At 25.5% G+C, this 19,047-nt stretch overlaps 1 protein-coding gene across 1 annotated transcript in view; it reads right to left on the bottom strand.

Annotated features, from left to right (window-relative positions):
• The window catches only part of LOC107444832 (protein HID1), a 23,039-nt gene extending 5,131 nt beyond the window's left edge, over nucleotides 1–17,908 (bottom strand). Inside the window, exons 1-18 of the mRNA XM_043039986.2 lie at nucleotides 17,593–17,908; nucleotides 16,268–16,481; nucleotides 15,672–15,790; nucleotides 15,461–15,505; nucleotides 14,609–14,662; nucleotides 13,584–13,752; nucleotides 13,379–13,433; nucleotides 10,529–10,718; nucleotides 8,967–9,164; nucleotides 8,561–8,651; nucleotides 6,928–7,079; nucleotides 6,742–6,820; nucleotides 5,196–5,257; nucleotides 4,086–4,188; nucleotides 3,749–3,994; nucleotides 3,304–3,521; nucleotides 2,542–2,807; nucleotides 505–663 (exon numbers count right to left, since the gene is read on the bottom strand). Of these exons, the coding sequence (XP_042895920.1) occupies nucleotides 505–663; nucleotides 2,542–2,807; nucleotides 3,304–3,521; nucleotides 3,749–3,994; nucleotides 4,086–4,188; nucleotides 5,196–5,257; nucleotides 6,742–6,820; nucleotides 6,928–7,079; nucleotides 8,561–8,651; nucleotides 8,967–9,164; nucleotides 10,529–10,718; nucleotides 13,379–13,433; nucleotides 13,584–13,752; nucleotides 14,609–14,662; nucleotides 15,461–15,505; nucleotides 15,672–15,790; nucleotides 16,268–16,481; nucleotides 17,593–17,658 (2,486 nt within the window). The 5' untranslated portion in view covers nucleotides 17,659–17,908. The remainder of the gene's footprint in view (nucleotides 1–504; nucleotides 664–2,541; nucleotides 2,808–3,303; nucleotides 3,522–3,748; nucleotides 3,995–4,085; nucleotides 4,189–5,195; nucleotides 5,258–6,741; nucleotides 6,821–6,927; nucleotides 7,080–8,560; nucleotides 8,652–8,966; nucleotides 9,165–10,528; nucleotides 10,719–13,378; nucleotides 13,434–13,583; nucleotides 13,753–14,608; nucleotides 14,663–15,460; nucleotides 15,506–15,671; nucleotides 15,791–16,267; nucleotides 16,482–17,592) is intronic.
• Between the last annotated feature and the right edge of the window lie 1,139 nt (nucleotides 17,909–19,047).

Below are 19,047 nucleotides of genomic sequence, written 5' to 3'. Positions count from 1 at the left end.
CTGGATTTAATACCGCTTGTATTGCATTTCAATGCTTATATACACAAATTTGAGTCACAATTGCGACCTAAAATGTCAATCGATATTAATTAGCTTTTTAATAATTGATGAAGAAAAAGATTGTAATGTATTATTTGAATTTTCAAGTATAAAATTATTAATATATTGAAATTATTTCAAATTCAAAGTTAAATCTCATCTCTAACCAACAGCTTTGTAATAGGTACTCTCAGGTAAATGAACATTTTTATAGTTTATAGTACATTTATAAGTTTATAGTTTCTCATTTATTGACATATATATATATATATATATATATATCTATAAAATTAATATACTATAAATTTACCAAGTTTAAATAACTAACAGTATTTTAATATTTTCATTGAGGAATAGAGAACATCTATTTGCTCAACTGAACTGAAACATTATTTATAATGACGATTAATTAATTTTAAAATGTTATGTATTTATACTGCTACCATTAAGGGAAACCAAACTTACCGTAAATAAATAACACCCCACATATAAGTACGAAACCACATAGTTGTTCCGCTGTTTGCTTGATATTTTCGAATTAGTATTGGATGAGGGACTGGGAGAAGTCCAACCAGTGTTCCATGTTGCAAAAACTTCAAAATTTCACTTTCATCTGTCAGCCCTCTGTATATAAGAAAATAATAATTAAGATTTCAAAAAAAGATGACAAATGAAATAATTTTGGTTCAGTTCGCATTTTTTCATGTGAATAGCAAGCACAAAAAATAGCATTCTGTATAACTTGTGTTCTAATGATTGAACTTAACAAAATGTGAATCTTAATGGTTCAAAATTTAATGTCGAACGAGGACGCGAGCAGTTGAACGTTTGGATCCTCTTATTGCTAATACACTTGATATGTGTTATGTCATTCTCACTTATCACTTTAAGTGTATATAAAAATATTAAATTTTAAAATTTATCCAAAGATAATTCTATGCAAAAAATATTTTTTGATAATTATATTATTTGATTTAAAAATGTTCGAAGAATATTTAAATTGTCAGGTACACAAATATTTAATTCATTTTAAACTAAGTAATTTAGAATGACAAAATATAAAAGGAAACCTGTCAAACACCTATTCAGAAATAAAAATTTAAAACTACAGCTTTTTAAAATTTCATTTTTCAGAAACTATTAAACCAATGTTATTAAAATTTTATAGTTTAAATTGTGTAAAAACTGTTAACATAAAATTTAAAATTTTTTTTGACCTTATTAAATTGGACTAACTTATTGAACTATTTGTGTCCAAATGAAGAATAGGTATATTTTGTGTTAAAAATGAAAAGAAAACTAGACAAGGTGAATAAAGGACAAATAGTACCACAGAAATCACAGCATACTATATTTTTAGTTTTATAATGTCTTTCTCACTGATTCAAAATTTTAATGATTTGATTTTTAATGAATTTCTTCAATTAATTAAGTAACTTTGAAGACACATTGGTAATTTATTGCAACAAATTAATATTGGATGCAAATTTGCAATACTAAAAATGCAATATTTTTTAAGCACTTTATCCAAAATAATGTATTGACATTTTAAAAGTTACATAGATATATAACTTTTAAACATACTGCAATATGATTGTCCACAGTAACTAACTTCTAATAAGTATCAGTTTCTTTTAACCTTTTTTTAATTAGCCACTGTCTCAAATTTTTCTTCTTAGCTTCTTTTCTATGCTCAAATGTCATACAAAATTACTTCTTTGGTCTGGATGATTCAAGCAACTTCTTTTCAAACATAGATATCTCTTTTTTATTACAGATTCAAGAAATTATAAAACTATTAAAAAAAAGGTCTAAGTAATTGAAGTTTAAGAGAGTATTTTAACTTTTAAAAATTATTTTGTGAAATACAGACCCACTGAGATATGTAATGAGTTAAAAAAGGTATTTGCCCAATTAGATTAACAAATGTGTGGGGAATTCAGATTCCTTCATGATATGGAGAAGCATTTTTTCTTCTTCTTTCTTTTGGACAAAATTAAAAAAAAAACAATGAAAAGGTGAAAGAAAGAGATCTTTTGTTGAAATGGCATTGCAAATAAATGAATAATTCATATCTGTTTTTAGCTTTTTTCTTTTACATTCTTTTTGTTAACAAACATAAAAAGGCATAACGCTACCAAAGAGCTTGTCAAAGTTTAAACACCACAACAATGAATTAAAATAAGCATTTTAAAAACACTTAGAAATATAGCTTGAATAGTATATAATTGTATAGACAGTATATATAGAGTTTGGACAGTATTATGAACCTTAGCTTATAGTTGTTTGGATAGTATAAAAAGCATAGCATCCTCTCAAAACCAGCTCTTGTTTTCCCTCTAAATCTTTGCATAATTATGTTTGTAAAAAGTGACCATGAAGCAAAGATTTATAATAATTTTAAAAGATTCATTTTGTCTACTTCTCTTTTCTCACCATATCTTATAACAGAGAAAGACTTCAAACAATGATTTATTAAATTAAAATTTTTGCCATATTTACTTATCAATGCATATTTTTTCCACTTGAGGAACAAGAACTTGAAGAAGCCTCATAATTGTTTGAAGAGGTAATTTTTGCTTCCATGAAACAACCCAATCAGAAGTTGGTATCCACTGACTTGGAGGAACACCAGTGACTGAACTAGCAGTGGAATAACTTGCAGCAGAACTAGCTCGTGCTCTTGGAAAAGAATTGGTTGCAGTTGATGCTGCTTCTGAACCAGATGAATCTATCGAGTTTGTTGGACTCAGAGGAGGTGATGTTGGCTAATTGAAAAAAAAAAAAAAAATTTACGTCTTTATTTTGAAACATAAATTGAATTAATAATTCAATTTTCAAATAATCAAAATAGCAAACAAGACTAATACTAACACTTTACCCTCTCGTCTATAACAATATTTATTTATGAAAAAATAGCATCAAAAATTTTTAGGATCAAGATGTGAGAATAGAATAAAATTAAAATGAACAGATTAAAAAAAACTTCAAAAATCAGAACTTTCTTCCATGTCTTGTATTGTAAGCCCCAATTTAGTTCAGGAAATGAAAAAGAATTGGAGTGTCAAATCTAATTTTTAAATAATAAAAAAATAATAGCCAGGAAAAAGATATCACTACCTCAACTACTAGTCTTCTAAAAAAATGTTTTTAGGCATTCTCAGGTCTTTAAAAACTAGAAATAACTGGCTTGAAATAATTTCCACAGTAAAAATAAAAAATTTTACCCCCCCCCATTTTATTTTTAATCACACAATATTTTACTTTTTTTCTACAAGTGGAATCTTCTTTTGTGACATTTGAATTAATCATTTCTTGCCCTTCTGGTTCTAATCCCTGAGATGAGCTTTCAGTATTAGGATTTTTACTGGCACAGCTTGTTTCTTCACCAGAATCATTAAGTGTTGGAGGGGATGTTTCAGTAGGACTGGTGGGAGCACTAGGTGGATGAGCACGTTCTCTTTCAGTCATTTTATCAATACCTGAAAATGGTTAACAATTAGAAGAATTTAGCTTGATAATTGTTACTAAGTAATGTTATCAAATAAAATATATTTAAGCTAAATATTAAAGTTAGTTTACAACTACAGAAATGAGAGTGACAATCATAGCTAAAGACAATAAATAGATAAAGTATCATTAAGCACCTATATTAATTTCTTATGAAGAAAAAGTAATTCAAATGAATATACTATTAATTTTAACATACATGGAGTAGCAGCTAATGAGGCATTTAAAGTTCCCTTTTCAGCAGGTTTAGCAGGAGTTGAGCCTTCCATACTTTGGCTATTTACACCTGAAGCACAACTATTAAGACTCATAGTACTGGTTGAGGGCACAAGCTTGTTACGTTTGCTCAAAGATTTTTGAATGGTGCTATGATCTGTAGGTAAATTAGCCAAGGAGTGAAATACGTAGCGTTTCCTTATAATGGTATACACTAAATTTGAATTTCCTAAAATGTAAAAAAAAAAAAATACTTATAATATTTTTATATTTCAACAAGTAGTTGAATTTTTAATTCTTGAAGGATAAATAGTTCTTACCATCAAACTGATACTGTATGATATTGTTAAATATTTCCAACAGAAAAAATACAAGATGATGATTAGTTGCACTTGTATAAAGATACCATGGAGTACTAAATGCCTAAAAAGATAAATATCAGCTCAATGAAACAATTTTAATCTGAAAGATCATTTTTAAATGACTTGAAGAAAAGAAAAATACTTAGTCTTATTTTACGTAAAATATATTTATTTAAAGTTAGAAGTTCGTATTTTCTTTATAATATTTCACATTTAAAGTTTTTAATAACTAATGTGTAAAAACTTAATCTTAGATAAGCACCAAACATTTCACTTGGTTTCTGTTGGAGAAATCACCCATTTATCCCAAGTGTGAAATCATGAAAACTACATTAAGCCTTATTCGACACAACTTTAGGAGACTTGCCATCTACGATTGTTCTTAATAAATTCTGCTTTCCTTAAAGAATTTTTTAGTGAGTAATACCATCCTATGCATTATTATTTGTACTAAAATGTCAGCATTTGGTTATTTTCCCTCATAAAATTTTTTACAACTTATTATCAATATTTTTCTTTTAAAAAGTCGAATTCCTTGTGATTTAGGGATTACAATTTGAAATTATATTTAGTTCATAAATAATTCCCTTATAATATGCATCATAAACCACACATATGAGGGAGTTAGCTATTAGCTTTCTAGTAATTGTAATGGTGGTTTCATGCAAAATTTGTTTTTAAAGATAGTGTTGGTTTTTCTGCTATTGTGTAGGCGAAAATAAATTTATTTTAAATAAAGCAAGAATTGAAGTCTAAAAAATCTTCCCCACTTTTCTTTATAAAAATTTTCATAGGAAAAAAAATCAGAAATTAAATATTTTCATCTAGTTTAGCAATCGCTCTAAAATCACAGCTAGTTGATTATTCTCTTTAAACAAATTTAATTTAAAAGCATAAATCTACTTAACTTAATTCATTTAAGGTATACTCAAAGATACTACAGAAATTGCCAAATTTTGTCTTTCAAATATATTATGCTACATTAAACAGTGGAATACTTTTAAATAAGTTTGAATATTAGTCAATTGAGTTTCAAATAATTTTATAATAATAAAAATTATGCAATACCTCTAAAAGATGAAGAAGTTTAGTACTCGCAACCATAGAAAGAGTCTTTAAATAGGGTGAAACTAAAATAAAAAGAACAAACAAAATGTAACTTTTAAATATTTTAAGCTAATCACAAAATCTGTAAGTGCATAGCTCAGAAAAGTATGGATATACATAGGAATACACAACAGGTACCAATTCAAAGTGTCAAAATATTGTTGAAATTTTAAAAATTTTTGAAGACATTTTTTATAACTAAAAGTGTAGATTATGTATGTGTGTGTACTTTAGTGTTAAGCTAAAATAAAAAGTATAGAATAAAATGTAACTTTTAAATATATTAAGCTAATAACAAGAAATGCAAGAACATCATTCAGAAAAATATGCATATACATAGGAATGAACAACAGGTACCAACTCAAAGTGTCAAAAGATTAAAAATTTTGAAATTTCTAGAACAAAAAGTAAACAAGTAATTTATAAATAATAAAAAAGTTAAGCAAATAAATGAAGAAAAGTTGAAAATCCGATAAAATGACATTACAGAAACACATAAAAACCTAAAAGCATTTTTTGATTATTATTATTCTAAAAACACTATACATATACTTTGTAAATATTTTTTCTACATTATGTCTTCATAGTTTAAATTCATTGTAGTCCCTGAATGCCAAATTATTTTTCCGATGGCTCTTTAAAAGGTTATGCACTCTAAAGTAAAAATTAAATGATAATTCATAAAAAGCACAGTAAAAAACTTCATTACATTTTATTCAAATTTTGTTGTAGGATTAATAAAATATTAATAAATAATTAATTATTTATTAAATCGTTAACACATTTTTATAATCTATTAAGAAAATATCCTTAAAAGAAATTTATATCATAATTAATGTTAGGCTTGAAATGTTCATTTAATAAGTTATATATATACATAGACAAATTATTTCATCTAAATCACATGGAGTTTTTCTAATCTAAATAGTGCAGAAAATTTGTTAGTTTAGATAGGAAGCAAAAATGTAAAAACAGAGTATAATTACATAGAATTATGTAAGGAATTGTAAACTATAAGAATTTTGTAATGGAAGTCAAATGAGCTTTAAAAAAAATGTAAATCTTTCATAATTCAGAAAATTTTATGGAAAATCACTTTAGTTCTACTGAAGAAAAAAAAACAGTTCCTAAACTAAAAAAAATTTGTTAATAGAAATAAAAACCATGTCAACTATTAAATTAAATATTAGGCTAAAAAAATATAATTTAAAAATAAATATTAAATTGAGTATTTAAACTATTCAAAAACCAATTTAATAGATTTTTATTTTTATGATTAGTGATTAAGAATTTTTTTATTATTTCTAATTCTGGCCATTTATATTTTTATTAAATAATGTAAAATTATTTGGCTGAGAGTAATACAATGTTATTTACTGAAAGAAATTTTACAAAATGAAAAAGATAGCTTTTCTTTTTTAAAAAAAGATTTTTACATAATTTAAAAAAAAATAAATAAATTGTGATTATAGTAACAAATACAAAAGTACACAAGTTTATAAATTACCATTTACAATGATTGTCAAAAGACAATCAAACAGGGGTTGAAGCCGTTGGTGACCAGTAGTAATGATCTTGTGAAAGACCTAAATGAAGAAAAAATAGAATTTATTGTATGGTAAAAATATTTTTATATAAAAATATACAAGACTGTTTTTTGTCAATACAAAGAAAATACTTATGTGACACTCACAATTATTAACAGGTCAGCATGTGTTCCTGTAAATACTGGAATGTCCATTGGTACGCTAGCTGTATAAGGCTTGTTTAATCTAACTCCAAAATTTCTTTCACCACTAAGTAACAATAATATGAACACACCAATATGTACAAGTCCTACTCGAGCTAGAAAAAAAAACACAACAAATAACAATTTACATTACTTACAGTAATACATTAAAAATTACAGATATAATAAAGAAAACACAACAAATATTTCATTGAAAGGATGCCACAATTCTTCTCAAACAAGGAATTAGTAATTCCATGTGGTGTCTAAAATTATGAATTATTAGAAATATTTAAATGGCAAGAATTAGGAAAAAATTACTAAAAAATAATATATTTAATAATTTATATAATTATTATTATAAATATTAATCATAGAGCCTATTTTTTTATTTTAGTATTTTTGTTAAATAAAATTTGAGACAATATTTCTTGCAGTTGTTTTTTATACCTTTGATATGGGGATTAGAGGAAAAGAAGAAGAAAAAGATTAATTAAAAATTAGATAAGTTATTAGAGTTAATAGTTTAAACAGTTTATTTTAAAAATGGTTAACAGCGACCATTTTAATATAATGGTTATATCCATATCATATGAAAATAAACAAAATGAAAAAATATTCATATTATATTTAAAATAATTGTTTTGCTGACTTTTGAACTTAAGCGTAGATTAGACAGAAAACTTCACCACCATAAACATTTGGACAGCCCAACATAGTATAATTTCATTCATTTCAATTTCTCATCACCAAAACCTAGAATTCATAAATTATTTTTTTTTATCCTGCCTTCACATTTCTATGCATTTTTCACAGCAAGAACAACACATTATTTTTGAAAATTAAGAAGTGGCAAAATTTCTAATGCAGATCAATTTTTGAGAACCAATTTCTGGACTGCAATTTTTTAAAACCTCTCATTATTAACATTATGTATTATAAATTCTCTATTTCATAAATTCATTTGCTATTTCATTGTAAATATTAAAAAAAAATGCATCAATGAGAAAATTAAAGGAACAATATGCAGAATTTCATTTATGTTTAAGATTTTTTTTCAATTCAATAGACAGATGAAATGTTTGATATATTATTCCTCATTGTATGCAATGGAGGTCTCTTCCCTTAAAATAATAAGGTTTCCCTTGAATGAAAGAAAAAGACTTCGCATGTATGATATTTAAATCATTCATTGTTTACTTTATTATTTATTGTAAGTATTTTCTGTAGCATTTTTATTTTATGAAGTAGTTTTAAATAGCAGTTTCTTTTTCAACTTCGTCATAACATTGATAACAGAAACAAAATCATTTAAACTTATTTCTAATTAAGAATTCTTAATTTAAAATAGCCCAACTTCTATTTTTGAATATTTTATAAGTTAGTGATCTTTTTCTTATATCAAAAAGTTGTGATTTATGAAGGAACAAAGAAGAGAAAATTTTGTTCTTTCAATGTGTATTATTTTAGTTACACACACACAAATAAAAACCCTCTAACAAATCACAAAAAATATCTAAATTATTTTCAAGAGATTGAATTCCTTCAAAGCAAAAATTAAAAAAAAAAGGATTAAAATTTTTTCTAAAATTCTTACATTGATCAGCTCTAGCATCGTTCAAATGATATAAAATTGGAACCAATACTTCAAGTACTTCACTGCTTTTCAGAACATAGAACATAAATTTCTAAAATAAAAGAATTAAATTATTTTAATTATATATATAAAGATGTGCTAGCAACCATGCAAATATAACAAGGAAAATCACTTTACATTAAGAGGAAGACTTTAACAGTAAAAAATATTACTATTTTTAATTAAAATTGCACATAATTTTCAATCAATAATTTAATAGAAAACTATACAATTTTTTTAAAAAATACTTATAAAAGTATTCAATCATTTTAAAAAATAACACTTATTAAATACCAAAACTGAATAACATGAAAAAAAATGTAATACATAATGAAAAACACTTATAAACACTACTAATGATGCTTACTTTGTTGTAATCACACATTTTCCAAAAAAATATCAGCAACTCTTGATGAAACTGAACTTTTTTGGTGGAATTAGGTATGTATGTCTGTATCAGAGGATTGTTCAGTAGTCTTGTAAAGCCTTTTAAAATAAAACTGAAATCTTCTTCTCTATGTATTCGGGATAAATAGTTAATGAATAAATTACTGGGGAAAGATTTCTGAAATGAAACAAAAATTAGAAATATTACTTTAAAACACTATACACAAAGAATGTTTTCATTCACATAAATGGCAAAATACACATAAAAAAAATAACAATGAGAGAACACTGTCTTTAATTGAGTAATTTTGTTACACGGGCAATAAATAGTATTAAATAATAATCTTATTTTAGCCCAACCATTTACATGAAAATGATAACTAGGCAAATAAAAATCTCTTAATTCATCAAAATGTTATTCACAGATTAGACATTTATTCAACATTTCAGAACTGAAAACTTTTTCATTAATAAAAAAATAACATAAAAAAGATACTACAATAGCAAACTTATAAAAAGAAATAGTTTTTTTAGGCGGTCAGAGGCTGAAAATAACAAATTCATAGAGATCAAGAAATTTATTTTATTAAATTGGAGACACCATGAGCCACACTACGCAAAGACAAAAATCAAATAATCTGCAAAACTGAGAGTAGAATACACCTCGCTTCTCTGAGCTATGGAGTGGATAAATATAAGAAAATATTTCCTGTCCCATCCACATAACAATTAAAACTCATAATTCATCTGAGCCTGTGAGATCTTGACTGCATCTATCCACATCCTCTGATATTTTCTAACCAAAATAACCAAACAGTTTTGGAATAACTTGTTAATTCTGGGAATTATCATCCATAAAATAGGGTTTTCTGTATTCATTTTAATCAAGGAAAAGAAAATTTGTAAAATTACACTATTTGGCAGGTACGGTTTCGCTCCATCAATTATATTTATCTTCAATTATCATCAATTATATACATCTGGATTATATTTTTAGTTTTAAATAGTCATTTTTTATTTTTGTCCATTTTAGTAGCATGCCCATCAATTTGGAAATTTCTTATAAGTTAAATAAAATTTATGCTGTCATTTTAATCAGGGAAAAGAAAATTTATGAAATTGCTTAATTTAATAAATATAATTTTTTTAAATCGTGACTGAATTACATTTTTAGTTTTAAATGTTCATTTCTAGTAATTTGTTCATTTTTATATGAAATATAATAAATTGTTTTCGTATAAATTTCAATGTAAATACAGAATTTTATCAAAACATATTGTTTTAATATGGCAACAGAATTTACTAAAAACCTTAAAAAAGAAAAAAAATACTACACAAAATAGTATACACCTCCATTATATTCACATTTTTAGCAAGAAGCTTCAATTAATCAATTATATGCTTTTTACTTAATACAATACATTTTCGGAAAAGATGAGAAACTTGTATATTTTTTTATTATTTAGTATTTTAAAACAATGATTAGAAAACAATTTCTATAATAAATTTATATTGTTTTATTTTCAGCAAATCATATATTACTTCAGACCCTTCTTCATTTGATGGCTCTCTAAAATCATGATCCAAAGATACAATTAGTAATTGCAAAGCAACTTCAACTAATGGTTCCCTTGAGTCCGTGAATAAAAGATGATTAAATGGAACACCATATCCAACAGGATCATAAGCACAAACTACATTTAATAAAGATGTAAAAAGTGGCAAGGCATGTCTATAAGAAAAGAAAAAAGGTAATTTAAAGTGGTTAGTTCAAGGATAAAATTATTAATACTTCATCATAGAAAAAAAATATGTATAGCTTTATGAAAAGAAATATTGAATATAAAAATTTTGCGATTTTTAACAAGTTATTATCTATTATATGCATATACAGTATAGAACTCGTTATCCGGAAATCGTAAAACCAAAAGACCGGAACGAAATTCGATACATTTTCCCGCCATTATTTTAAAAAAAATTTTTTTTTCCTCATAAGATTTTAGGATTTTTCCTTCTTTCTTGAAAGATGTTTACCTTACCATCATTTTGGAAATAATCATTAGTGTATTACTTCATCGTTTTTTCTTCTTTTTAAGATTATTTCCAAATATTTTTTTTAGTTGGGTTTAACAATAAAAAAAACTGCTTTTTGTAGCGATTCAGAAAACCGTAAAAATCAGTTATCCGGAATAGCGATGGTCCCGATTGTTCCGGATAATCGGTTCCCTACTGTACTATTGAATATACGTGAAGAAGGAGATTTAAATGGCATACACAGAGTTGCCAACTTTTTTTACTTTTGGTAGAAGTAGTAGTAAATTTTATGCTATACCACTTTCAATTTACTAAACTGAATTTACATTGATTTCAACCAAAACTAAATCTAAACAATTCAGATACCTGAACTGATAATTATTCTGTGACATTCATGCAAACAAATAAGTATATAAAAAAATCTATCAATAAAGGATAATAAAAAAAATGGAAGTAATTTCTACATAAGAGGAAGCCACCTAATACATTTTATATCATTCAGTCTTATTAATATCATATCAGGACAAATACAAACAAGACGTTTAAAATAATCATCAATATTTAAAACATAGGATGTTAAACTAAAAAATATTTTCTAGAACATAATACAATGGCATACAAAGGTCTCTGATCAGTATATTTTTTAAATTATTTTTAAGCTTTCTGCTGTTGAAGTGAGTGAAAAACAAATATAATACTACTTTTTATATAAACAAATTCAAATAATATCACATTATTACCTTATTGATATTAACTACCACACTTTTGTGCAGCTATGATTGCTGAAAAAGACATGGCTATAAAATTTATTTTTTCAACTGTTACTTTAATTTCTCAATTATATTTATTAAAAATAATCTCAATTAAATTAAAATTTTAATCTGGCTGGAGACATTTGAACATAAAATTATTGCAGCTTATTTTAGTTTTTTTAAATAGTTCTTTTTGTTTACATTAATAAACAGTTATTTATTTTTCACTCATATAAGCAACATTTGCACACCACAGTATTAAATTTTAAAACAATTATTCATTTAGAATTAAAATATTTTAAACAATTAACTTAAGATATAAAGAGTGGTGTGAATAGATTATGTCCAGTCACATAATCTAGTGAATAAAGGGCTAAGACAGGAGAATTCTTTACTTGTAAACTAGATCAAAAAAATTACCAACAGATTATGTCCAGTCATAGTCCATAAAGAATAATTGTCAGTACTCATAAAACATTACTAAGCATTTCCAGTCACATAATTTAGTGCAAAAGGGCCAAGAACAAAGATTTCTTTACATGTTAGTTCCTTATTTGGATAAGCAGTGCTCAAAAACGTTCGTATCTTATTTGGAAGAGAGAATAACTTTTAATTAATTTCATTTTCTAGAAGAGAGTGCAATACTGAAGTAAATCTGAGAAATATTTTTTTTATCTGCTTCAAAAGAAATGAAATCAACATAGTTTTACTAAGTTGAATTTTTTAATATATGATAATTTAATTTAAAACATATTAATGTAAAGCCTTTCAATAAAAATGCATAGGAGAAGAGAGATATGCAATTTATGTGCACATTATCCATATAAGAAATACAGATAAAAATTGATTAATGGGCCAAGAAAAGTAACAGGTCTTCCATTTCTGAACTTTGCCAGACTGAAACAGACTGGTTCATTTTGAGAAAAAAAAAAATCTATAAAAAATAGTGATGTTTTCCGTTCTTCAAATATATAAGTTATTAATTAAACACTTATTCTATTGTCATGTAATTAAGAAAAAATTGGATAGTTTCAGAGCCCAAGTAGCACAGAGATATTGTTAGATACTTGATAAATATTGATTGACATAAAGAATGCCGAAGAATCTGGAAGGCATTTAGACATCCAGGTGATAATATTGTTGGGCATCCATCGATAATGTGATTTCAAAAAAATTATCAATTAATTCTTATTAGTTAATTTATTTCATAAAATGCTAATTTAATGATAAAATTCTAGAAAAAAGCCATAATAGTTCATATTTGCTTAAAGGTCATAATTAAATATCTTTTAGTAATTATTTGCGAATAACAATAAATACCGTAAATAAAATATTTATTTCACACTATTTCTCTGTCTCCTTCCATATTAGCTGAGAGCTAAATGGCTCGTGAACCAAACTTTTTATATGGATGAAGCTATTGTTTATGCTACACCCGTGAAGTGACAAGTGGTATACTATTACCTGCTGCAAATTTTTGAAAGTATTAAATATTCTTTAGTATCATTCATATAACTATTTAACAAAATCAATATATATATAAAAATAATCATAAAATTCATTATAATATGATATAAAAATAATCATAAAATTTTTAATTATTTACCTGTTATCAGCTGATGTGAAATATTGAATCCATTTGTTTGGGTTAAGATTTACATCTGCAATAGTTGAAAATATTTTAAATTTACTGTCATTATTAAAAATACATTATAATAAGAAAGAAAATAAAACTATGTCATGACATCCAAACAAAAAATATTAAATGTACAAATTTAAGCATTAAGAAGTAAATATAATATTCAGGTAACCTGCTGCTGGCATATACATAGTTTGACTAAAACAGGCAAGCAACAATTTTAAAATTTCAGTCCTGTTGTAATCATGTTGAGGTACATGAGTTGGGGTATGGGCAAAACCAACTCCAGCTTCCCATATGTATTCACAGCTGTCAATAGACTGGAGATCTTCAGGGTTATCCTAAAAATGTGTTCAATTAAATTAACAAAGTGTTTGTTATAAATTTTTTGTTAGTAATAAAAAGTAGTATAGTGTACTAAGTTTGATACAAATGGTTGAAGATAAATTAAATTCAAAGTTAGATTATGACTGAAAAAAAAAATGGTAATAAATATCTGCACACTTTCATTAATGTATAACAGTCTTACGAGATTATGCAAATTAGATTTAGATAGATTAGATTAGATTTAGACTTTTCCATTAATCTTTCAATGGCTGTAAGTACATTAGGCCTTTATAATGATGCCCTTCCCTCCAAAAAACTACACTTGTTATGTTATCATTTTTTAGAAATTTTCCATAAAGTATTATTTAAACACACTATCTTTAAAACGGGCCTCATATTTATACTGCTTTTAGAAGTCAAACACAGATTTCAATTTAACTTTCAAAATATTAAAAGAAAATTAACATTCCCTAATGAAATTCAGTGGAGAAAACAGTACGTAAACAATACAGAATTCAGCCAGCTGGCTTCAAGCTCAAGAGGTAAAAAATAGAATAATTGCACACTAATGCATTTTATAATTTTAAGTCTCAAATAATACAGTTTAAAAATTATTTTAGTACCATAAATATGAGATAGAATACAAAAAATAAAGGAATGTTGAATATATTATGACAAAGAGTTTAGTTCTTAAACTGAAACATTTGTCTTATTTTTGGTTAAATGAAAGAAAAATATTAAATAAACAAATGTTCTCTTTTTATTTCAAAATATTCCTTTTGGAAAAACGATTAGTTGAAAGAAATACTTATTGTTAGTGTAAAAAGACAGATAAGCTGCAGTTTCCTATAGACTATTGAGTTAACTTACTGGCCCAGATTTTTTCCCAGCAGATACAGTAAAATCTGGACAAAACAACAGATCCTATGAAAAGAAATATAAAAGTAAATAATAAAATAAATATAGTAACAATTTTAAGTATAAATACAAATACCCAATAAAAATAATAAATTCAAAATTTGCTTTCTCTATAGCAAATGTAATTAGGTATGCAATAAATTTTGCAGTTCCTGAAAATTATCTTAGCTCAATTAACTTACACATAACAGAACTAATAACTTGTACAAATTCAAGTGCCAATTTAGATTTATCTGGCAAAGAAAATCAAAATTTGTGATGAATTTTTTTTTAAACATCCAGAAAAGATTTTGAACACTTCGTAAATAATGGTAAGTAAACAAAGCTGCATGTGATTTATAGGTGCATTTTGAGTGGACATTAGGACATTCCTCTAATTCAGCTGTTGGTGAGCGATGAATCAGAAGTTAAATCCTAGTGGTGTGTTAAATCTCTTGCAGTTGAAGTCTTCACACTATTGAGGAAGATGGATACCTGTTTGGGTGCTGTACTTTTTAGCTGACTGAGGTCAAATTTACATAGCATTAAGAATCTTGTTGTAATTTGATCTCATGGCCAAAAAAATGAGAAGTGCTTAACAATGCTTGGGGGGCGCATGCAACTTATATGTAAAATTAAAATTGGTTATTAATGTTATTTATTTATAGTTGGACAAGTATATTTTGTTCTCAAACATGATTAATTTTGAATAATGTATTTAATTATGCATTTTAATTGCCCTTTTCAAAAAATATTTTTTAAAAAATATAAAAATAAATATGAAAAATAAGTATTTATTGTAGGTGAAGGAAAAAAAATACTTACACACAAAGCACTTATCAAAGACTGGGAAAGAGGCATATTTTCTGCCTGAAAGAATGAAAACACTTTAATTAAATGAAAAAATATTTAATTCATTTAAAAAATCTAAGATGCTACAAGCATCTACAAAAAAAAATATTAAGTATCCTTAATTTTAAAAAAAAATGCATAACACATCCCTGTTTTTGAAAATATAACTAAACAAAAGGCATACTTCGTCATCAGTTTCATCACTAGACCTTCCTGGAAGACTAGACCAAAAGAATCCTCTCCAGTCTGGCTCTTCAAAAATGTATGGCAATATTCTTGTTAAAAGTCTCACACAATTCAACACTGGAAAAAAAAATGCATGATTTCTACAAATAAACAAAACTAATTTTCTTTTTTAACTGTATTCAGTAAAATTTATACTTAATGAAATGATCAACAACAAAAAGCAATGTTTATTAATGATTAAAGAAGAAAGAAAAACAGTTAGAATCATAAAATCAAATTATTATTACTATTATTGAAAAAATTAAGGCAAATATTAAATATAAAATTATAATAATTTCAATGAGTTAGATATAATTCTATTATAATAATTTCAATAAGTTAGGAACTTATGATAAGTCAGTTACAAAAGACTCAAATTTATTAAAACTCACTCAAATTTATTAAACTATTAATTAAAATAATTTATATGAAAAATAAATTAATATAAAAAATTTATTTTGTTTAATTAGATATTTTTTCTAAGAATTATAAAGCCTAAAAGAAATTGACATTAGCAAATACAAATTTTAAAAACAGTCATATAATAAGACTTGCCTGTTTGCTGTTGTGTATAGGTGTTACACAAACTATCAGCAGCTGCAACAAGTTTTTCAACAGCCTTATAACAAAGTGTGGCTAAATTAGAAGGAGATTCTTCACGTAGAGCTCGAATTTCAGCTGCAGGTATAAGAGTAAAAACATCTTGGGCACTCTGAGTACTTTCTGACCAAAATTGATCCCAAAATACATCGTCTTTTGCTTCAATGGGCTAAAAAATAGTTTTTATCATTTAATGAAAATATTTGATTCAAAAAAGTAAATATCAATATATATGTTTATAAAAATATTAAAAGTATGTCATTCAATAAATTTCACAGTATTTCTAACATTTGCAGAAAAATTTCCCTGTTGATCAGTGTTTTTTTTAAGCCAACTTAATCAGGTACTGTTGTAACAAAAATTGATATTTAAAAACAATCAAGCAAATTGGTTAAAGTGAAAATTGTGTTTCAACCATGAATGCCTTATTGAATAAAGAAAACATTACTTATCCTAAATTGCCAACTCAGAAATATTTAGTTTAAAAAAATTGACATATCTTTCTCTGTAAATTACCTTTGGTTGCACCAAATATATTTAAGATTAATACCACGCCTACAATAATAGATGCTAAATTTGTAATCATCCTCAACATATTTGAAATAAGATTGTTTATGAAAAAATTTATAAAACATTCCCCAAAACGTTACAATAAAATAAGATACCATCATTTACTTTTTGTAAATAAGAAGAAGTACTTTAAAGAGAGACAAAATTTCAGCCACTTAAACAAAAGATTTAAAAGAATACAATAATATTATCACAAATATTTTATGAGCTGTAAGGCATGATTTTATTTCAAATCTTTTTTTGAGAGAATAGCAGTTAATAGAAAATAAATATTATTACGATTATGAAAGCATATAATTGTAAAATCTAATATATTCTTCAATATTAAAATTTAAAAAAATAAATAAATAAATAAAAAATGCTATTATAAAAATTTTTTTTTAGTATATTTCAAAGTTTAGTAGTGTTGATATTAAAAAATGCATAACAACAAATTCTTTAGTATCAACACTACCAAAGGAGAGGGAAAAAAAAGAAGAAATCATGGTTAATTTGGAATGTACCAGAAAAAATTAAAAAGAACTTGAAACATTTTCAGGGAAGATTCAAAATAATAATGAGAGGACAAAGTAAAAAACTTGAAAATAGTACACTGCTTAAATTATGAACAATTTTTAAACGGATTAAATAGTATGATATCGAAATATGGTACAGAAGGTAAACATTGCAATATGCTTAGCATTTGGACAAAATATCGTTTTTCCGATTACTTGTGTTTTGGTCGTGAGTTGAATGACCGCCTTTCTGAAATTCAGCTTAGTATCAGTGTTTCCCATGACAGCAGGATAGATTCAATCATGTAGTAAAACCATGTATTTCACAATTTATCAGTCATAATAATACCAAAACTAAGCAGAAATCAAACTCAAGCCTAATCCGTCAATCAAATGTTTTAAGAGTCGTAAGAGACAGTTTTACAAAAATCAGAACAGGAAGTGATGAAATAAAATTCTAAAATCTGATTGGACAATGTTTTATTTTTCTAATAGTACTTAATATTTACAACGAATCATGGCATTACTTAATAAAATTCCACAAGAAGAATATTTCTGTACGTAAGTGAAAAATTGAAATGCCATGTCACAGTCTTAAATTTCTCTGTTCTAACATATATTACCAAGTAATCCTGCTGAAAAAGACAAAATATATTTCAGTTGGATTTTTCACATAAATTAATCTGGAAAGACGTTTTCAAACTCTTTTAAAATGAATTAATAAATACTATTTTAATTACTTTTAATTTGGTGGCAACAAAGAGGTTTGAAAATGTAAACATTAGATTTAGGCATGTTTTAAAAATTTGTAAATAAATATAACTTGACGGATCTGTCCGATGTAATTAAACCATAAAGTTTTCATTAATTTCATTGTGAGAAACAATTTTTATGTAAAAAGTCTTCGTAAAAGTGTGGTATATCTTCCATATTTTGGAGAAGGATAAGTAACAGGTTTTTATTTCAGGTTTTCTTGATTTTATTTTTTTAAAAATTTAATGCCCTGTTTTTATTGAAAAAAAAAAAGGTTCATTTTCGGGTACTTTAAAAAGTTTCGATATAATCTAAAAAATGCCCATTTACAAATCACAATTTTAAGGACGATCTGAATGACTATGGGATATGTTCATTGAAGTATGAAAATCACTGAATGTCATGTACAGAAAATTTTCGCCAGATGTTTTACAAAATAGAAATTTGATTGTTGTGAAAACTAGATGAATTACTTCTTCGTTTTTTTCAATACAACATAATAAGGAAAAATCTTGATAGACTCTAGATATTAATCTCTTAAAATTGATATATCTATTTTCACAATGTATAATTTTTGATATTTTATATCCCAATTATTTTTTTTCTTCCTGTTTTATAAGAAGAACTGTTTTTTCCTATTTTATATGAAGTTTTTTTTTTTATGCTCGTTCATTCTTCCATACATTTCAGTTAATTTTAAAAAAAGGCATAGATCATGAATTACGCAAAAAAGTAAATGTTATGAAGTTATATTTATGATTATACAATGTCAGGGCCATGCTATCTTTTCCTAATATTTTTATTTTTTACATATATATTTACTTATTTTTTCCTAATTATTTACTGAAGGGAACATATTAAAATTTAATGTTTTGTATGACTATAAACTAATAAATGCCTCATTAGATTACAATTGAC

This window comes from Parasteatoda tepidariorum, chromosome 7 (assembly GCF_043381705.1).
Source record: "Parasteatoda tepidariorum isolate YZ-2023 chromosome 7, CAS_Ptep_4.0, whole genome shotgun sequence".
NCBI lineage: Eukaryota > Metazoa > Arthropoda > Arachnida > Araneae > Theridiidae > Parasteatoda > Parasteatoda tepidariorum.
Note: the sequence above shows the minus strand (reverse complement) of the source record. Positions and strands in the feature narration are given on the sequence as shown.